The sequence below is a fragment of the Gopherus evgoodei genome, chromosome 2 (genome assembly GCF_007399415.2).
Source record: "Gopherus evgoodei ecotype Sinaloan lineage chromosome 2, rGopEvg1_v1.p, whole genome shotgun sequence".
In the NCBI taxonomy this organism is placed as follows: Eukaryota; Metazoa; Chordata; order Testudines; family Testudinidae; genus Gopherus; species Gopherus evgoodei.
In genome coordinates this window covers 235,187,280-235,209,799 of record NC_044323.1, presented here as the reverse complement: position 1 = coordinate 235,209,799, position 22,520 = coordinate 235,187,280, and the positions used below count along the sequence as shown (strand labels likewise).

At 43.4% G+C, this 22,520-nt stretch overlaps 1 protein-coding gene across 4 annotated transcripts in view; it reads left to right on the top strand.

Moving 5' to 3' along the window:
• PPP1R42 (protein phosphatase 1 regulatory subunit 42) overlaps window positions 1-22,520 on the top strand; it is a 75,800-nt gene that overhangs the window by 50,234 nt on the left and 3,046 nt on the right. For 3 of the 4 annotated variants that reach the window (XM_030553227.1, XM_030553222.1, XM_030553223.1), the window contains one exon: window positions 10,618-10,982. The exons of the other annotated variant lie outside the window; for it this stretch is intronic. In XM_030553227.1, the coding sequence (XP_030409087.1) occupies window positions 10,618-10,690 (73 nt within the window). In that variant the 3' untranslated portion in view covers window positions 10,691-10,982. Of the gene's footprint in view, window positions 1-10,617; window positions 10,983-22,520 lie in introns of those variants that run through there. 4 annotated transcript variants of the gene reach the window in all.

Sequence of the window (22,520 nt, the reverse complement as noted above, 5' to 3'; positions counted from 1 at the left end):
GTATTGTCTGTTCTGTGTATTGTGGTTCTTTGTAATCCCCAGTATGAAATAAACTAAACATATGTATGATCACATACAATTATATAACATGTTTAACATGTATAAACATATTTTCAGTTTATTTTCTCCAGATGGCTCATATAGTATAATACACACAATGCATATCCTAGAACATTTTAATTGATAATGAAGTTATATTAATTATGCATCCAAAGTATGACCTTTGCAGTCACACTTTCATTTAATGTTAACGATTAGAATTAACTTGGTTAATGTAGATTTACAGTGTCTGGTGGTATCTCATACCTTTCCAGAATGTTGAGTTCAGCAAGACTCAAACTGCTGAAAATCAGGAAATACACAGTTAAGGTACACAGCAAAGCAACTTTAACTCAGGCCCCCTGGAGCTGACAGTAGCCACTGGGAATTATCTACATGCACTCCAGCTGGATTCATTGTGTTAGGTGCAGTTGTATTGAATGGTGGAAAAAATAGTTGGATCAGCTTGACAAAGCTGTGATTGTGATACAAGTAAATATGAGCAGTCCTGCCCCTCTCAGGAAGGGTGGGTCTGTGCCCGTCTCTCAATCCCATGTCTTCCTGCCACCCCCTGGAGGAGAGAGATGCATGTGTACTGTGACAGATACAATATGCCTCATTTCAGTCAGGAATTCTTAGGATGTGTCAGTAGCAGTCCACAGGACAGAGGGATTGTCAGCAGCTGGGTAGGCTGTAAGAGTGATCTGTAGAGTTAATGATGGCTAAGTGAAAGTAAACTGTGAAGTGGAATCCTGAGTGAAAGGTGAAGGGGTTGGTAAAAGGATTGTAAAATTTATCTAGTGTGGTGGTGTTTCTGTATGCTGAGTGTTTGAGTGCAGGGCAGGTATAAGTAGCTCCTGTTCTCTGCTGTTCACCCAAGCACAAGTTTTGCCTTAGGAAAGAGAAGGTGCTAAGACACTGTCCCATTTGCTATTCCCTGAATGTTATGCACTCTCTGCAAAGGCAGAGGATGAGTATGTGTGTTATTGCTGTATTGGGGCATCACTCAGAGAATAGCGCTAAAGTTGCATTGGCATGTACCTTACCTCTTTATCTCCTGGTTTTCAGAGATTTGAGTTTTGCTGAATTTGATGTTCTGGAAGGGCACAAGATATCACCAGATAACCTTAATTCTTCATTAAATAAGGAGGTTTTGTCTGTAGGTTTCCTAGTTTGTTTGTTTTGTTTTGTTTGTTTGTTTTTAACAGAATGAGAAATATTTTGGTAGGAGTAGAGTTCATTTAAGCAGTTGTAGTTATCACTTAGGTTTGCAGTTGAGGTGCTACTATGACTAGCTAAAGGGAAAGGATGTTATGTGATTCTTAAGTGGTCTTCCCCTCTCCTGCACACTTTGTCAGATTGGAATGGTGATAGTGTTCATGCTTTGAAATGTTTGGAGGTTGAATTGCTGACAGGGCAGATCTGTCGTCCAAAATCTTGGCAGTTTTATTCCATGTTGGTTACAGTAACTTTAATCAATTGAGAGAAGACTGGTCTATGTCTCTCCTCCTCTCCCCACTATCCCCTGCAACATATATTTCCCCACCAACATTTCCAACTAATCCCTTCCCTTCCCATGTCATTAAGTCAGTAACACTTTAAAAGCCATTAGCATGTAAAAAGTTGTTCCTTGCTATCTGGTAGCCTCTGCTGCTGCATAACATACCACAGGCAGCAACTTACTGGAGGTTGCACATTCCCTTGGTTACGTAGCACAAGCAGTATGCCCAGCCAGGTCCAGTGCCTCCACTAGGCCTCCCATCAGGTACCCTCATCCATGCTTTGGCCAGGCCTCCATAGCCATGCCCTTGGTCCATTCAGTTCCCCTCCCCCAACTTCATTTCCCACACACAACATGGAGTGGCATGTACTTTAACTTTGTATTTCCTAGTTTTCAAATGAGAGAGCAGGCAGAAGGGCTCAGATTCCCCAGATCCAAGCCCCCTTGAGAAAACGTAGAGGGGCTCAGATGGGATAGGGCCCCCAACTCACATGGGTGGAAGTAGAGAGACTCAGACTCCTCTAGCAGGGCAGGAGACCCAGTTTCAAGCACACACACACACAGGGAGATTCTGGCCTCCACGGAGTGGTAGGGTCCCCAGATTCCAGCACATACACAGGAAGGTAAAATGTGATGCTGATAGGCTGCATAATACTCTGTACTGCTCTTACCAACCACCCTCAACTAAACTAGTAAATGGACCATAAAAACTAATACTGTATTTAAGTGTTTATTGAGGGAACTGAATTGTTCATGACTATGAACGGTGACCTGTGCATCTTTACTTTACAAAAAAGTTTGAGATTTTAGACTTCAAATCAAGAGAAGACTTTTATTTTAGATGTTGAGCCCTATCAGTAAGAATATATGCAACAAAGCACAGACACTTCTTAGTTGTATACCATTGCCCTTTTTGACCTGAGCAGCTAGACAAAGTTTGGGTCCCTGTGGATGTTCCGCTTGGGAGTAGAAATTGACAATGGAGTCTGGTATTTTCTTTGATGCAGTCTTGTTTATTTGCAACTGTGGCAGGGTAGACTAGGTCCGGAGGCCCCCTGCTGGAGGCCTTGTTTCCCTATAACACCCTGCCCCAGAACATAGAAGAGAGAAGTCCTCCAGACAGCCTAGAATGGCTGCAGAGGAGCGGCCCAGCAGAGGGGCTGATGGAGTAGCCAATCGGGCCAGAAGGGTCCTATATAAGGCGAGCAGCAGAGCACAGAAATTCAGTTGCTGTGTGGAGCTCAATGAGGGAAAACTGGAGGTACGTCTACACTACAGGATTACTCCGATTTTACATAAACTGGTTTTGTAAAACAGATGTATAAAGTCGAGTGCACGCAGCCACACTAGTCACATTAATTTGGCGGTGTGCGTCCATGGTCCGAGGCTAGCGTCGATTTCTGGAGCGTTGCACTGTGGGTAGCTATCCCGTAGCTATCCCATAGTTCCCGCAGTCTCCCCTGCCCCTTGGAATTCTGGGTTGAGATCCCAGTGCCTGATGGGGCAAAAATCATTGTCGCGGGTGGTTTTGGGTACAGCCTCACCCCTCCCTCCCTGAAAGCAGCAGACAACCGTTTCACGCCTTTTTTCCTGGGTGAACTGTGCAGACGCCATAGCACAGCAAGCATGGACCCTGCTCAGATCAATACTGCAATCGTGGACGTTGTAAACACCTTGCACATTCTCGTGCAGTCTATGCTGAACTGGGACCTGCAAAGCCAGGCGAGGAAGAGGAGGCGGCTACAGCAGCGCAGCGACGAGAGTGATGAGGACATGGACACAGAATTCTCTCAAACTGCGGGCTCCTGCGCTTTGGAGATCCTGCTGGTAATGGGGCAGGTTCTAGCTATTGAATGCCGATTTTGGGCCCGGGAAACAAGCACAGACTGGTGGGACCGCATAGTTTTGCAGGTGTGGGATGATTCGCAGTGGCTGCGAAACTTTCGCATGCGTAAGGGCACTTTCATGGAACTTTGTGACTTGCTTTCCCCTGCCCTGAAACGCCATAATACCAAGATGAGAGCAGCCCTCACAGTTGAGATGCGAGTGGCAATAGCCTTCTGGAAGCTTGCAACGCCAGACAGCTACCGGTCAGTCGGGAATCAATTTGGAGTAGGCAAATCTACTGTGGGGGCTGCTGTGATGCAAGTAGCCAAAGCAATCACTAAGCTGCTGCTACGAAAGGCTGTGACTCTGGGAAACGTGCAGGTCATAGTGGATGGCTTTGCTGCAATGGGATTCCCTAACTGTGAGGGGGCGATAGATGGAACCCATATCCCTATCTTGGCACTGGAGCACCAGGGCACCCAGTACATAAACTGCAAGGGGTACTTTTCAATGGTGCTGCAAGCACTGGTGGATCACAAGGGACGTTTCACCAACATCCACGTGGGATGGCCAGGAAGGGTTCATGACGCTCGCTTCTTCAGGAACACTACTCTGTTTAAACGGCTGCAGCAAGGGAATTACTTCCCAAACCAGAAAATAACAGTTGGGGATGTTGAAATGCCTGTAGTTATCCTGGGGGACCCAGCCTACCCCTTGATGCCATGGCTCATGCAGCCATACACAGGCAGCCTGGACAGTAGTCAGGAGCTGTTCAACTACAGGCTGAGCAAGTGCAGAATGGTGGTAGAATGTGCATTTGGCCATTTAAAGGTGTGCTGGCACACATTACTGACTCGCTCAGACCTCAGTCAAACCAATGTCCCCTTAGTTATTGCTGCTTGCTGTGTGCTCCACAATCTCTGTGAGAGTAAGGGGGAGACCTTTATGGCGGGGTGGGAGGCTGAGGCAAATCACCTGGCCGCTGATTACGCGCAGCCAGACACCAGGGCGATTAAAAGAGCACACCAGGAAGTGGTGCGCATCATAGAACTTTGAAAACGAGTTTCATATGGGCTAGGGTACGGTGTAACTGTTGTGTTTGTTTCCCCTTGATGACCCTCCCCCCTTAATTGACTCATTCCCTGTAAGCAACCCACCCTCCCCCTTTGATTACAGCTTGCTTAAGGAAATAATGTCACTATAGTTTAAAAATCATGTATTCTTTATTAAAAAGTCATTATAAAAAGAGGAAGAGAAATGACAAGGTATCCCGGGTGTGGTTTGGGAGCAGGATAGGAGGGAAGGAAAAGGCTATTAAAAACATTTCAATGTAATGAAAGCCTTTTGGTTGGGCTATCCACGGGGTGGAATGGGCAGGTGCACGAAGCCTTGCCCCACGCGTTCTTACATGTCTGGGTGAGGAAGGCATGGAACATGGTGAGTGGTGAGGGTGGTTACACAGGGGCTGCAGTGGCACTCTGTGACCCCGCTGCTCTTCCTGAAGCTCCACCAGATGTCGGAGGATATCCGTTTGATCACACAGCAGCCCCAGCATTGCATCCCGCCACCGCTGATCTTCCTGCTACACCTCTGATGTTCCTGCTGCCACCTCTCATCTCGAGCGTCTCTCCTATCCTCACGTTGGTCCCTCCTGTCCTCATGTTCACTGGCATCTTTCCTGTAATTTGATGCCATGTCCTTCCACTCACTCAGATGAGCTCTTTCATTGCGGGTCACTTCCATGATTTCCAAGAACATTTCATCTCGTGTCTTCTTTTTCCTCCGCCTTATCTGAGACAGCCTTTGGGATGGAATAGGGAGACTTGAAAAATGTGCAGCTGCATGAGGGAGGGAAAAAAGGGAGAGAAGTATTTAAAAAAATACATTTTACAGAACAATGGTTATACTCTTTCACAGTGAACAACACTATTCACCTTACATAGCACGTGTGATTTCACTACAAAGTCGCATGGCTGGTATCATGGAAGATCATGGAAGATATCTGCTAATCGCTGCTAATCACCCCCCTTCCCGCCCCACCACCAGGTGGCTGGTAGCAGGGAAGATCCCTGATAGCCAAACATGAAAAAGCTCAGCACTATTCCCCTCCCCCCACTTGGATACGTGCAAGGAAGAATTTCTTTTAAGCAACAGGCAAACAGCCCAGTAGGAATAGCCATCACTGTCCCCTTACTTAAATTCCTGAATTTCAACCAGGTTACCATGAACGATATCACTCCCCTGAGGATAACACAGTGAGATAAAGAACAGATGTTTCTTGAATGCCAGCAATCACCGGGACTGTATGCAGCTATGCTTTGTCATGCAATGATACCCGATTACTTGCTATATGCATGGCATGGTAAAGTGTCCTACCACGGTGGACGGAATAAGGCTGCCTTGCCAGAAACCTTCTGCAAAGGCTTTTGGAGTACCTCCAGGAGCGCTTCATGGAGATGTCCCTGGAGGATTTCCACTCCATCCCCAGACACGTTAACAAACTTTTCCAATAACTGTACTGGCTGCGAATGCATCCCAAGTCCTCAGGGCAAATCAGTCATTAAAAAACGCTTGCTTTAAAACCATGTTTTATATTTACAAAGGTGCACTCACCAGAGGTCGCTTCCATGGCTTCACTGTCTGAGCTAGTGGCTTGGGAGGGCTGGGAGGGTAATTCCGTCTGGGTGAGAAAAAGCTCCTGGCTGTTGGGGCTAACAGAGTGCTGCGTGCTCTCGCAAGCTCGTCCTCCTCTTCCTTCTCCTCATCTTCCCCATCCACAGAATCCTCAGCCATGGCTGAGATTACCACCCTCACCTCGGAATCCAGGGACAGGGGTGGGGTAGTGGTGGCGGACCCCCCCTAGAATTGCATGCACCTCAACTTGGAAGCTGCATGTTTTCGGCCCTGCCCCGGACCTTCTGTTTGCTTCTTTGGTTTTCTGGTAGGCTTGTCTGAGCGCCTTAACTTTCACTCTGCACTGCACTGAGTCCCTGGTGTGGCCTTTCTCCATCATGGCCTTGGAAATTTTTTCAAATATTTTTTCATTTCGTCTTTTGGAACGTAGTTCTTTTAGCACAGAATCCTCTCCCCAAATAGCGATCAGATCCAGTTCCTCCCGTGCGGTCCATGCTGGAGCTCTTTTTCGATTCTCAGGAGACTGCATTGTTACCTGTGCTGATGAGCTCTGCGTGGTCACCTGTGCTGATCAGAGCTCCACGCTGGCCAAAGAGGAAATGAAATTCAAAAGTTCGTGGGGCTTTTCCTGTATACCTGGCCAATGAATCCGAGTTGAGATTGCTGTACAGAGCGGTCACAATGGTGCACTGTGGGATACCACCCAGAGGCCAATACCGTCGATTTGCAGCCACACTAACCCTAATCCGATATGGTAATACCGATTTTAGTGCTACTCCTGTCATTGGGGAGGAGTACAGAAACCGATTTAAAGAGCCCTTTATATCGATATAAAGGGCCCAGTTGTGTGATGGATACAGCATTAAATTGGTTTAACGCTGCTAAAATCGGTTTAAACGCGTAGTGTAGACCAGGCCTGAGTGCCTATATGAACACCAGCAGGACCGTGGACAGCTCACTGCAGAGAGATCACCAGACAGAACCCAGCTCAGGGAAGGCTGCCAAAGACTGGGTGCCTGGCTGGCTGGATAAAATAGTAGCGGGACCATGAAAAGGTCAGTACAGGCAGGCTGAGCCCAGGGAACTCAGCACAGAACCTGGCCAGACCTGAGGAGGATACTGAGATGGGCCCTGCTCATCTGGTTGCTGACTGAGCTCAGAGAGGACTGCTGACAAGGACACCAGCTGAGGGTATTGAGATGGGCCCTGCCAGGATGGTTGAAGAAGGCAGTGCCTCTGGGTAGAAGTCTAAGAGGTATGGTCCTATACCAGAGCCAAGATAAGAACTTGGACTGTATACCCCAGAACTGGGGACAGTGCATGCGGCTTCACCAGAGGGCTGAGTCACTGAAGACCTGCTAAGAGAACCATCAGCTGAGGCAGTGCTTGCAAGAGGCGGGTACCACGCCAATATAAGAACTAAAACCAAACACAGGCTCACACCCAACCAACCAAAGTGGGCTGCCCATAAGAGGCAGGTGCCATCCTGAAAAGACTGTGATTGCAAGTGTATCGGCCAGAGAAAAGGGGATGCTCGTGAGAGGTGAGTGTTGACCTCATTAGAGCAAGGAATATATAAAACCCTGTTTCTCCAAACGCAGGAGACCCAAGCCTCTTGAGCCAGCACCAGATTAGAAGCCTCCCCTCTCTAGCTTCTTCAAAGGCAGAGGCACAATTGGGGGGGGTTCAGGCCCCCCTTGACCCCTCACCAGAGCTGGAAATTTGGTCCAGCTGCCCCTCCAAATTTGAATGGTGGTGCAATTTCATATGCCTAGTTACCCCAACCTTTGAAGTCCTTCTGGCACCCAGGACACTGGGCACTCGCAGACCCCATGGAGAAGCAGAGCAGGGGGGCACCAGGAATCCTCAGTCTCCAGAAGATGTGAGGATTGGATCTGGGCTTTTGATGGTTCCTGGGGAAGCAGAAATGTGGAAGGATGATGGGGCTTGATGCTCCCAGAACCATCTAGCCCCTGGTGGGGATGGTTCTTTTCAGCTTGATTGTCTCTCTGGATAAGAACTTGGGGCTGGATGTGGGGCAGGGAGACCAAGAGGCTGGGTGTGGGTGGGGAAAAGCTTGAAGCAGTGTGTGTGGGAGAGTGCAGGGCTGGGTGTGGGGCAGTGGTAGGGTCTCCCCCCCCCCAGAATGGCATGCAGCTCATCATAGAAGCAGCATGTCTGGGGCTCTGACCCGGAGCAGCCGTTTGCCTCTTTGGTTTTTTGGTAGGCTTGCCTAAGCTCCTTAATTTTCACATGGCACTGCTGTGGGTCCCTGTTGCAGCTTCTGTCTATCATGCCCTTGGAGATTTTTTTCCAAATATTTTGGCATTTTGTCTTTTGGAACAGAGTTCTGATAGCACGGATTAATCTCCTCAAACAGTGATCAGATCCAGTATCTCCTGTTCGGTCCATGCTGGAGCTCTTTTGCGATTCTGGGAGTTAATGGGCACCTGTGCTGATCAGCTTGCCATGCTGGCCAAACAGGAAACGAAATTCGAAAGTTCCCAGGGCTTTTGCTGTGTACCTGGCTAGTGCATCTGAGTTGAAAGTGCTGTCCAGAGCGGTCACAATGGAGCACTCTGGGATAGCTCCCGGAGGCCAATACCGTCGAATTGCGTCCACACTACCCCAAATTCAACCCGGCGATGTCAATTTCAGCGCTAATCCCTTCATTGGGGAGGAGTACAGAAATCGATTTTAAGAGCCCTTTAAGTCGACAAAAATGGCTTTGTTGTGTGGATTGGTGCAGGGTTAAATCGATCTAATGCTGCTAAATTCGACCTAAACTCGTAGTGTAGACCAGGGCTATGAGTGGGATCCACATGTACAAATACTCAAAAAAATGATACTTGCCTGGCAATAACAGCCCTTCTGCTAAATGTTTTATCACTATGGATCCCACGCACTGCCTTCCATTCCTGCTTTTTTTGAGTTTTCCTTAAACTGAGATTCTAAACTAGTGAGGGAACTGAGCTCTCGCTGCGGGTGCTCTATTGTTTATGCCATTGGTTGTGGGGAGGTGAGGACGTGGAGGATGCAGGTGTGTCTCAACCAGACACTGCTATTCAGAGATTCTGATCTTGTGCATGGATATCTAAAATAGGATCCACATGGACAAAACATCTTGAAGAACCATAGTTACTGTATGATAAGTAACAGCTTTTCTCTAAAATGTTTCTAGAGTATGTGATTGGACATGTCCATTAACAAACTCTGTGTGTGTGTGTGTGTGTGTGTGTGTGTGTGTGTGTGTGTGTGTGTGTGTGTGTGTGTGTGTGTGTGTGTGTGTGTGTGTGTTGGAATTTGATCCAGCTGAGTGCATATTTCAATGAGCCCCATGGCTTGTTTCTAGAATGTAATATAAATTTATTTTAACAATGAGTAAGAATTGTATAGCTGTAAAGTGCTCTGAGTTCAGATGCAGTAAAATGTTTTTTATAAAAGTAAGTTTAAAATACTGTCAGCTTCTGAGCACACCATGTGTTGTCCTTCAAGCTCTGATCTTTGATGACATTGCTGCTTCAACTTTCTGATGCAGCAGGCTGCATTAGCAAGGGAGATAAGTGTCTGCACTGAGACAGCTCTTCAGTGCTGGTGCCCTGGTGCACCCAGGAGTTGAGGTACCAGTGCCATGGGTAGCTGAGTGGCTCTGTGCCAAGGCATTGGTTCTTGAAGGGCGACCAGGCAACAGCACCAGGCAAATTACTTGTCTGCACTGAGGCATCCACACTTGAACTCTCCATAATGCTGCTTTAACCATCCCTACAATACACCAGCATGCATGTACATGTACAAAATTCAGTTCTGCAATCTCTACATAAAACTTAGTACCAAATTTATATCAGTCACTAACAAAATTCATTGACATGAGTTTTCCTAAACATTACTGAAAAATAGGTCTTGCAGCTATTTTTAATCTGATAGTATAATCTCACTTAGATACATGGATACAAAACTATGCACAGAACTTTGTATAATCCAGTTATGAAAGCTACACCAATCCTGTAACACATGATAAAATAACCAATAAATGTAGTCAGAGTTCAGGGTTGCTTATTGGTTGGTCAGGCTGATGGTACATATATGTGAGCTATCAGTATTAGAAGGGAGGTAGTCTGTGATTCAGAAGGGGAACTGATCAAATACGTTTCAGAAAAGGTTTTGAATGACGTTTATTTCCTTGCTTTTTTGTTTTGCCTTGGTAAGTTCTGCAGTTTAGCACAGTGGTCTCAAAACTTTTTTTATCACCCCCCCCCAAAAAAAAGCCACTCGGACTCCTTGCCGAACTGCCGAGGGAGGGGGGGAAAAAAGTGGCGCTGCTCCAGCGGTGCTCCTCTTGCCACGCACCCCGAAGGATCCTCTTGCACAGCCCCGGAGGTGCGTGCAGCCCACTTTGGAGCCCACTGGTTTATCAAGCTTAACTCAGAGTTAAAGAAATTTTTTGTAGGGGATTGATATATAAGTGCACATCAGCACATGGGTGTGTGTGTGAGAGAGAGAGAGAGAGACACATTCAGGGACAATGAATGGTAAATGTTAAACGTGATTGTGACCAACACATTTGACTTAGAAAAAATGTGACTGTGCTTAACAGTATGTTTTTATTTTGGTAACAGTCACCTGACCTTGAAAGACTCTCAAACTTCACTGCCAATAAAAGATCTATTGGAACCTCATCTCCTCAGTTAGATACCCCTGTAACCAGAGACTGCAGAGACAACTACATCTTTCTGTTCACTTAATTCTCAACAGAATTTATTGCAACATCATAATTAGAGTATATCAGAGCCAATGATGAAATGATCCAAGCAAGAGCCTAATATTTTAATTCAAAAAACACTAAAGAATATTTTGTACAAAAAGATTTTCCTTTTTTGCTCACATAGGAGAGTGTGACCACTATTTTGCATAATATGTGTGGATGCATTAATTTATGCTTATTTTATGGTAACATCTTCTGAAATAAAAGGCTTTCAGTTTGGTGATAGTTTCATTTATATGAGAGAAATGTTATAACGACCAATTATACAGCTTTTGCTTCCATTAAAATCTGAAAATTATTAATGGGTTTTTAAATACAAATTTACATGGATAATCTTGACAATTATCAGTCTGTTTTGAACTTATATTTTTGGGAAATATTTGCTAAGATGTTTGTGGTGAGGCAACTCAATTATGGTGATTCCAGTCAATCTGCTTTCAAGCCTGGGCACGGTACAGAAACTGCAGTAGTTGCATTGATTGACCTCCTGGCAATAAATGAAGACCAAGTGTCCATGTTGATTTTTCTTAGATCTATCAGCAGCCTCTGAGAACGCTGATCCTAATGTTTTGTGTAAATGATTGTAGTCCTAAACAACCTGGTTAAGACTGCTCTGCGGGGCTCCCTCTTCTAAGGAAAAAAAAAAAGTCAGAGCTGGGCAATTGTTCATCTTGCCTTAGGGCTCCCTCTCGTGTGAAGTACCACAGGATTCCATCTTATCACCCCTCTTGCTCAATGTGAGGCCACTAAGAGTATGTCTACACTGCAATGGCTCTGTGTCAGCTGACTCAGGCTCATGGGGCAGGGGTTAAGGGGCTATTTAATGGCAGTGAGACATTTGGGCTCAAGCTGGAGGTGCATCCTAGAGGTTGGGCTCTAGCCCAAGTCCAAAAGTTTACACTGCCATTAAACAGACTCTTAGCTCAAATCCCATGAGCCCAAGACAGCTGACACGGGCCAGCTGTGGTTGTCTGATTGCAGGGTAGACTTACCCTGAGAGTGTAAGTGAAGAGCTATGGGCTATTGTGACTTTGATATGCCATTGACATTTAGGTCTACATTTCATTTGGTCTGACCTGACTCGTGTAGTTGAGGTTTTTACTCACTAGGGAAGCAATCTGAAGAAATGGCAGAGATTATATCAGCCCTCTGATTGAGCAAGTTTGTTACTCAGGTTTGCAGTATGAGGGTTCTATTAAATATTAGCATCTCCAGGACACCCAAGTTACAGCTGAGGCCAAGACTGGTTTTTTTCACCCATGCTCACAAAGGAGAGCATTATGTTCTCTTTTGGATGCTGACCTCTCTTCAGATATTAGTGCCTTTGTCATCTCAAGATTAGACAGCTACAGTATGTGCTACATTAATACATTAAGTAAAGCTGTTGATTAATCGCAGTTAACTCACACAATTAACTGAAAAAAGTTAATTGTGATTTTAAAAAATCAATCGTGATTAATCGCAGTTTTAATCACTGTTAAACAATAGAATACCAATAGAAATGTATTAAATATTTTTGGATGTTTAGTTACATTTTCAAATATATTGATTTCAATTACACCACAGAATACAAAGTGTACAGTGCTCACTTTGCATTATTATTTTATACAAATATTTGCACTGTAAAAATGATAAAAGAAATAGTTTTTTTCAGTTCACCTCATAGAAGTACTGTAGTGCAATCTCTTTATCGTGAAAGTGCAACTTACAAATGTAGATTTTTTTTTGTTACATAACTGCATTCAAAAATAAAACAATGTACAAATTTAGAGCCTACAAGTCCACTCAGTCCTACTTCTTATTCAGCCAATTGCTAAGACAGACAAGTTTGTTTATATTTACGGGAGATAATGCTGCCCGCTTCTTATTTACAACGTCACCTGAAAGTGAGAACAGGCGTCGCTCTGCACTGTTTTGGATCGTTATCAAGCAGAACCCGTCATCAGCATAGAAGCAAGTCCTATGGAATGGTGGTTGCAGATGAAGAGACATACAACTCTTCAGTGCATCTGGCATGTAAATATCTTGCAACACCAGCTACAACAGTGCCATGCGAATGCCTGTTCTCACTTTCCAGTGACATTGTAAACAAGAAGCAGGCAGCATTATCTCCTGAAAATATGAACAAACTTGTTTGAGTGACTGGCTGAACAAGAAGTAGGACTGAATGGACTTGTAGGCTCTAAAGTTTTATATTGTTTTATTTTTGATTGCAGATTTTTTTGTATATAATTCTACATTTGTAAGTTCAACTTTAATGATAAAAATGCCTTACAGCACTTGTATGAGGTGAATTGAAAAATACTATTTCTTTTGTTTTTTACAGCACAAATATTTGTAATAAAAATAAATATAAAGCAAGCGCTGTACACTTTGTGTTCTGTGTTGTAACTGAAATCAATATATTTTAAAATGTAGAAAACATCCAAAAATATTTAAATGGTATCCTACTATTGTTTAACTGTGCAATTAATTACAATTTTTTTTTTAACTCTTGACAGCCCAAATTTTAAGACCAATCAAACCTGTAAGAATGTGGCTGTTTATTAAAAAGCAGAGCTTCACATCAAGAGAATGTAATAACACCAGTGCTCTGTAATATGCACTGGTTGCCTGCTAGTTTTCTGGATGCAATTTAGAGAGTTGCTTTTGTCTGATAAAGTCCTAAATGGTCTGGAATCTGGCTCCTCGAAAGCCTGCTCTCTCCATGTATGATACTTGTGCAGTTATCATCAGTAGAGGTGCTCATGCTAACAGCCCTGTCTTTCAAAAGGGAAGGGAGCTAGTAGCAGGGTTTTGTTGAGAGGGGTCTTCAACTCTAATAATTGCTTCCTCTTGGGTTTTTACAGAGCCTTAAGTTTTGATGCTCAGGACGTATGCCAAGGCCTAACTATTTGGGGGGTACTTTTGATGAGAGGAATGGAGTAGCTGGAAAGGGCGGAACTATTAGATTTCTGATCCATCCTATTGGTTAATTTATATTGTTGGGATTAGTATGGTAATCATTATATACTAATTTTAGTTTGGGTACTTTATCTGTACAAGACCTAGAGCTTCTCATTAGGTGCCTTTTATTAGTCTGAATAAATAAATTAGGGCACCTTTCATCCAAGAATCTCAAAAAAAATTTCAAGGTTGGGGAAACTGAGGCACAGGTAGTAATGGCCACTGGAATAAAACAGATTTCCTGATTCAGTCTCCTGCTCTAGCCATTATATCACATTAAGACCAAATCTTGCCCCCTTACTCAAGCAAAATTCTCACTGAAATCAAGTGGAAGTTCTGACTAAGTAAGGAGTTCAGTATCTGACCACAGATTGCACAGATGTATGTGGTTTGTTTTATCTCTTGCCATTTGCCTTTCATCAAAAGAAATTTACATGTTTCTGAACAACCAACTTAGCTTATTTCTATATCATTTAAGAATGGAGTTAAATGCCTACATTGAGGGGAGAATGGACCCAAAAGTAAGGCATTAACGCAGAGTGGTGTTCTCATTATGAACCTGCTAGTGCTCCTGTTAAAATCAATGGGTAATACGTGAGGATGGTACAAAAATCTGAAGGTATATGTATATGTCTGAAATCACATTTGTAAATGCTATTAGTTTTGGGTCACTGAAGCCAACATTTACTGGAGTATGACACTTCTATTTTTAACTGTCTTTCGCCATGATACTCAGGTCAAGGGAGACAAAACTGTATAAAAGAAGAAAGTTGCTTCTTGTATAAAGAGCATCCCAAAGAAAAAAGTCAATACTGTTGGGGAGTGGGCCTAATTGACAACAGCTGGATTACTGACTCAGTGCAACATGTTAGCAAGTCATGCCCTGACCTCTGTAGCAGGATGTTATTTGGAGGAAGTCTTTTTCACCCTTGTACTCACCCTGTCCTCCCTCCCGCCAAAAAAGTGACAGTTTTAAGGGTTTGAGTGTTTTTTGCATTTGGGCATCCAATATGAGCTGGCTAGCATTTGATTTTTTTCAGAGGTACTGCTCACCTGCAGCTCTCATTAAAGACAACTTGAATTGTGGGCACTCAGCCAGCACCTATAGACAGAGGCACTTGTTACAGATGTCATTGATTTTAAGGCCAGAAAGAACCATTATGATCATCTAGTCTGACCTCTTGCACAACACAGGCCATAGAATTTCACCCAGGGATTCCTGCAGTTCGCCAAGCAACTTGTGATTGAACTAGAGCATATCATTTAGAAAGACACCCGTGAATTAGTGAACAGCTTTTAGAATGTTGACCTAAGTGACTTGTCATGCAGAATAACAGTGTGTGTGGACGATACAAAATGAAAATACTATGTGCTCTCTACCACTCTCTAGATCTTTCAAGAAACTTTAATATTCTGCTTCTACAACACAGACATAAAATACAGCTTTTGATGGAATAAACTTTCCTCATAAACATCTTAGACGCTTTTTGAAATTTGCAATTCCGTAAAAATTAAAAACAAACAAAATGTTAAGTTTTGGGTTTTGCCTGCTTTTTTGGCAGTTATCTTACATATGGTGATAACAAATTGGGAAAAATGAACAGTGACTTTGCCTACCCTTTTTTGTGAATTGCCTTATAATAACTAAACTGTTATGTGGTTTTCTAAAGTTAATAAATTCATACTTATTTCAAAATCTATGTTTTTAGGATTGAGGGTAGAAAAATCCATGTTGCCGATAGCACTCCCTTCAATTGGAAAATAGCTAAATGTCAAGCTCTCTTTTTTAAGAGAGAAACATATGGTTATGGTGTTAAAAAAAAGATTAAATAGCCTCACTAGAGCTGATCAGAAAAAAATCAGCAATTTTCTGTTAGAAAAGCCATTTTACAGACCAATGTTTTTGCAAAATCATATTGTTAGCAGAAAGTTTCTATTAAAAATATTACATTAAAAAAGTTCATATAGAAAAAAATTCTGAAAAATTGAAATTTCATTTCAATGTAAAATTTTAATTTTTAAATATTTTTCCCACTTCTGTATTTTTCGTTATTTGATGACATGGCAATCATCTGCTAATTAGAGGAGCAGGTGTTTTCACTATCCCTGGGTTAGACTGATATTTTTCTAGGATATTGAAAACAGATGCTTTGCCAATTAATACACTGAGTGCCTACCTGGTTTTCTTGTTGGAATTGTCAGTGTCAAACTATTTCGTTACAAAACAAATAGGCACATTGAACAAAACAAAAAAAGATAAAATGTTTTAATCTGTAGTAAGTAGCAGTTCCCCTTAATGGTTTTTAATCTAAAAGTACAATACAGTTTTTCAACTATTATATTATGACACGACATGATATGAAATATATTCGTTAATACTACGTAAAAGATAATATAACAAAACAACAAATGGAACAAAACAAATGGAAATTCTGGGTTTTGACTGGCTCTGCTCTTCACATGCTTACCTGTTCCCTGTGGGCCTTACGCTGACTTTGATTTGCTCTGGAACTTTAATTACCATCAGCAGGAGTTTTGTACATGGATCAAAGCCAGTATATGACTTTAAGTCTCCTTTGAGACAAATCCGCTTATTTTAATAAAATAAATTAGCTTTTGCTGGAGTCGAGGGAGTGGAACTAGTATTGCTACTGTATTGCCTCATAAATGAACAAACTTACTAGCTAAATCCTGTTCCCAGAATTGGCTGTTGGTGAGGATAAATAAAGCAGAAAATGCAGTTTATATTTCACAGACCACAGGGTAATTACAAAACCAGATTATCCTTTCATTTAAACTGAGCAGATTTTGTTATGTGGTAGCCACGGCTGGAAGAACTGTTTCTGTTAGTCCCTTTTCTTACCAAAAATCATACTGTAAGTGAGGCTTCCGTTTAAACAGCATGTTCTCATTTTAAAATGGGCCCTGGGGAGTTGTTGGAAGGGGAGGCATGATTTACCAGCCCTTCAAAAAGAAGGTTGCAGTTGCCTTAAATCTAAACCCTGAGCTGACTAGAGGAACATGCATTGAGCCAGGTCTGTCATTACAAATTAGGCCGGAAGAAAACCTAAGCAGGATAAGAAGCCGCTGTATTCTTCACCTGGTACAGAAACAAGCCAGTGCTGGTTTCCTGAGTAATCCCTGCAGCAGCCAGGGTGGGCTGGCCAAGCAGGGGTCGATGCGCCTCCCCCGCATGTGGGCCATTCTGCAGTGAACACTAGGGTCCATGTGGCCTTGTTGTGACTGACACGGCTTCTTCCCCAGCTGTTGTGGCAGCTGATTGCCAGGCTGCAGGGCCGGCTCCAGGCACCAGCTTATGAAGCAGGTGCTTGGGGCGGCAACTCTGGAGCGGGGCCGCACTGTCAGGTATTCCCGGCGGAGGGTCGCTCACTCAGGCTCGGAGCGAAGGACCTCCCGCTGAATTGCCGCAGGTCGCGATCGCGGCTTTTTTTTTTTTTTTTTTTTTGGCTGCTTGGGCGGCAAAACCCCTGGAGCCGGCCCTGCCAGGCAGCAATCGGGGAGTAAGCAGAGCTTAGCCCAGGAACAGGAAGGCAGGAGTAGATTTAAAAACCTGCACGCCCTGCCACAAATCGGCCACTGGCCCCACAGGGGACATGTGGGAGGCGAGGGGCAACGCGTCGGTTTGGTTTCATTCGGGTCCTCTGTGGGCAGCACCAGCAGCTTACGGGACCCCTGTAACCATCTCTTGTAGGCGATCAGCCAGTTCGACCCTCCGCGTGAGCAAAGCGCCTCTACCCCTCTGGGCCTGCGGAGACGTGGCAGCCTCTGCGAAATTTGCAACGTTTTATACAAATCAAATATTATATTGGCGAATAACCTTTGTTTCCTGCCATCTCAGCTCACAAGGAGGGAGCAGGCGGGGAGCGCGGGCATGTGCGTGATGAGCATCCCTGCGAGCGCCCACGTTAAGCCCAGCGGGCTGGGCGCTTCAGTGTAGGTGGGAAGGTCGGCTGGGATTTCGGATGGCCGCAGGCTGCAGCCTCTGTGGAAGGGATGAGTTTCTCACTTACAGGGGGGAGGTTTGGGGGGCTGGGTTGGGTTGTTTTAATGCCATTGGGAGGTGATGGGGTCGGTGAACTGTGGGCTCTGTAACTTTCCGTAATGTTACTGCAGACGGCTACAAGACAATTTTCGACTGAATAAACTCCCTCTGCAAGAACGAAAATGCTACCATGGAGATGCACTTACATACAAAAGATGAATATTAATAATACATAATAATATAATAAATAATATCGGTTCTGTAGTATTCTTAGTATTTAATCTCAAAACAGTCTCGTTTTCCTTGCAACAGCCTGGAAAAGGTTACAACTTAATATTATTTCAGCCTTGCACGAAGAGGGACTGGTGGTGATCGCTGACGAGCCAGGAGAACCTGCAGAGTAGTAGTATATTTACCCGTGGTTGAACAGAGTATATAAGATCTAGGTCCAGCTCCTCACCTAGTGTAAATCGCCACAGCTCTGAAGTAAATGGCGCCATGACAATACACCGCCTGAGGCTCTAGCCCAGCACACACAAGGAAAATATCACACATGCTTTAAACGATGTTCCCAGCTCTCTGCCTAGTGAATCACTTCAAATATGCAGATGTGATTTACTTAATTTAAAAAGAATCATAATGAAGTAATTACTACTCACCTCTCAATATTGGGAGTTCCCTTCACAGGGTCCTTTAGCAGGCAGGCATGGCTCTCAACCTAGAGCATCAAGGGCAAAAAGGAACGTAAAAATGTATCTTTGAGTGTCAAACATATTTGTCCTAAACTATTAGGACTATTTTTGAACATTCTGTCTTAAATAACTTATTTAAAATGGACAAGTTAGTCATATTAAAATAGACCAGCCATTTGAACTAATGGACATTGGTGAAGGAGAAAAACAATGACCTGCGCTTTGAAACAGATCTAAAACCCACTTCTTGTTTTGATCAGTCTGAGTTTTCTCTTCATAACTTTGACCAGTAAATACTATTGTCTGGTGATTAATTTGCTGGCTTTAACTACATTGTGTAACAAGCACACAATGTCATATATTTTATTTTTATATGGTAGTAATATAATCTTGCTACTCAGCGAAACAGGTCTGTTTTAAATCTATTGAGTCTCTTCGGATAAACGGGAAAAGAAAGCTTTAAATAAAATTAAAGTGGTTCTGTTAGACAATGATTCCAGTGGCGAGAACATGGTGGGAATCAAATCTTAGTTGTAGGAATACAACTATTTAAATTTCGCTGTAAACCAATCCAGTTGTACAGCGGATGGCAGCATCATTTTCAAACCGACAGCTGTCTTCCTATGTTTTGCCTTTGTTTTTGAAAAGTGGATCTGGAATACAGGATGATTGAATTCCTTGCATTCTGCACCCTCCACGCCTCGGGCCCTCATCCTGTTAATGTAATGCCTAGCTCATTCTGAATGAGTTCTATGACAATATATTGTCATTTCTAACTAAAGAGCATCTCATAAACATTATATATATAGTTTAAAACGGCTATCTCCACCTATTTTTGTTGGTTTGAAATTTTGGGTTCTCATAAATACTGCAGGAGTCAAAGCCCCCGATGGAAATATTTGGCTTAGCTATTTTCCCAATACACCTCGTGAACCCTGTCCTCTAAATCATCCCTCTCTCCCCACTTCCTTCCTAATATTTCAAAATATAGGCAAAGATTAAGCTCTTAATTTTCTTGGCTTCAAAAGCAGTAACAAATCGTTCAGATTTTATTTTTCTAATAGGTCCAAGATTTGATTTATTGTGTCTATGTTATCACACAATCAAACGTCATTCAAAATGTTGTTCTGGGATTATTCTATACACTGTATATTTATTTTGAATGTCTCTTCTCATTAACGTTACTAATATTTAATTACTAGCCATTAATTTTGAAATCAAATATTCAGTCTCACTGTACAGTCACTTTCTCTCTTTCTTTCTTTTTCTTTCTTTCTTTCAACTATGGATGATTTTTTTCCCTCGTATACTGGGTATTTTGGAAGAGTCACGACCCTGTTCCTTTGGGTTTATAATATTAATATGAAAGGAGAAAGAAAGCGTATTAAGAAAGATAGAGAGCTGTGATTTTTCCACTGCTTGGAAATGCAAGGGTCACATCTACCAAATTATAAAAAGAAACAGCAAGAGAGTGAAAAGAATGAACTTGCTTATTAAAAGATTGTTTAACCTCCAAGCCCAACGTTTAAATTACTCCCCTCCAGCAAAACTGTTACTTTATCCTAACAAAAACAATATTTATAAAGAACAATTTCAGCATTTGCACCTAGAGACTATAGTCATTCCTTTCATTCGCACAGAGACTCCCAAGGCCAGACTTTCAATAGAAAGATGATTAATTCATTGGTCTCGAAACTATTTCCTTTTTCTTGCATGAGATTAAGTTTTTGTTAATGTTTTGTTGAGAGCATCCATTCGCACTGTGCTCCGTGTCTCCTGCTCAGATTTAGCCATCAATAGTGTTGAACCGTATGTACCAGCTCTGTTTCATTCTACGGAAAGCTCACGACAAACTTTTAGTTCAAGTACAATCTGGCAGGGGCATCATTTTCTCAGTCCTGGTTAATAACTGCCAGGTTTGGAGAAGGAAGCAGTAATGACAATAGAAATTAAATACGCACAGGAAATGATCACTCAGGGTGCGCTAATGACAAGCTGTGAAATCATACAGCTAAAACCAAAATAACCTAATGTTTTAGTAGGATTCATGGGTACTAAGACCTGAACAAATCGCAGCTCTAAGAATAAGGGAGTCTGTTTCCCTCGTCCCCTAAACCAGAATTTCATTAAGATGGATTTCGAAATTATTTGAATGAAGCCCCTCAGAGCCATGTTTTGTAATATGTTAATTGCATTCCTTTGAAGCTCTATTTTGATTGATAGATTCCCAGTAAAAAGCTTGTGCCTAGAGGTCTTAAACTTTGCTCTTTAATATGTTGTGTGCGATGCACTAAAGTAGCGGAGGCGACTGTTATTAATGATTTCGCTTGTGTTATAGCATTTGTTAATAGGACGGCGTTGGGAGCCACGAGCTCAGTGTTCATTTATGCTAATTGACAGGCCTGTTTCTCGTGTCAGCTGTGACTGGAGCCCCGTGCTGTTCCGATGTCACGGGAGCCCAGAATCCAAGTGTAGCAATGGGGGAGAAGCTGCCCAGCGATCGGGCCGTGGCTGGCTGCTCTCAAATTCCCCAGCTCAGAGCCTCGGTCTCCCCGGGGGAAAGGACCCCGCTTGCTTGCGGCAGCCTTTCTTAGCCGCGGTGCTGGGGCTCCAGGGTGTCCCACCCCCCGCCATTGCAGCGCTAGAAGAAGTAAAGCGGCGCCAGAGTTCCCAGGCTTGGAGCCAAGCGGCCCCTCCTCTCAGGTCACTGACGTTGGCGGGCAGCCGCCCCTTGTCCTCTCTCTTTGCCTCGGGGAGACGCCTGGGGTGTCTCCCGGGAGAAGGGGGTGGCCTCGCCCCACTCCCTTGCCGCGGGGCTGCAGCTTGATTAATAACTCGTGGGGAAGTGGGCGGCCGCTCCCCTAAGCAGCGGGCTGCGGAGCCAAGGGGCTGGCGTGCAGGTGAGCTCGGGTTCCGCACTGCAGAGCAGACAGCCCGCCCCGTGCCTTATAAAAGGCTCTGCCGGCATCTGCCTGTGGGAGATTAGGGATAATGTGACTGCAGAAGCAGGGAGGTTGCAAGCTTCGCGCAGACTAGCCAGAGCTCCGGTCCCAGGGCTGATTGAATCAGCGCCCGCCAGCCCTCCTGCTCCGGGCAGCGCCAAGAGGAAAAAGTAAGTCACCCTTCAGCAGCGTGCTGAGATCTTCCTAGCATTGGCTCTGGGATCAAGCTCCACGAGGGGGTTTGCTTTATGAGTTCCGACTATAATATTTTATACAACACAGAACATCCTGCTTCAATTAATAATACAGAAGAGTTAGACCTGATTTACCAGTAAGTCCCGTTCAGATTCAATGCCTTGAGGCTTCCATCCTTGGGCTCGCCTCTGTATCATTTTCTTTAAAGTTTTACTGCTGAAAATCCTGTACAGTAAGAAGGAGTGTAAGTTACAAAAGTACCACAATTGCTGTCAACTGTTTCTGATTAGTGCAAGGGTCAGATAAATGATCACGTGGGTCCAACAGATAAAAAAGGACATTTATAAAAGTCCTTGCTGGTCTCTCTTATTTGAACGAACTAAAAATAAAAGCCAAGCTTTTCAAAAGAGAAAGTGGCATTCAGGAAAGCTGATCTCTTTAGAGGAATGCGATCAGTCCCATAAAAATATCACTCTCCATTTTGTTTTTATATAACATTTTATATTAAATTAAATAGACTTTGTGGCAGAGCATTTCAATTGCTAGCTTCACGATTTAAAATCAAATTATTCCTTTAGTAAAACTCTTCCTAATTCATATACCGTATTGAAGTCTAACTTTAATCAATGTAAGTTCCATAGTATTTATTGTAACAGAACAGATAAAACTGTACAAAATCGCACAATTTTTAGTCTATTTAAATATCCCCTCTTTAATATATATCTGAACCTTTGTTGACTAACAGACACACCGGAGAAGGGGTAAGGCTGCTAGGCAGAAGTTTGGGGTGGAGGTAGATAATGCAGATAAAGATCCCAAGTATTTAACATTGAATAGAATTACTCCTCATTTTTTTACCATTTTTCAATTTAAAAAAATCCCCTAAAAGTTCAAGTCAGTGTCCAAAGCTAGAAACAAATTGCCACAGCTGTCCATTCAAGGACTTGTTGTGTGTACCACTTTTGAATGTTTGTATGTA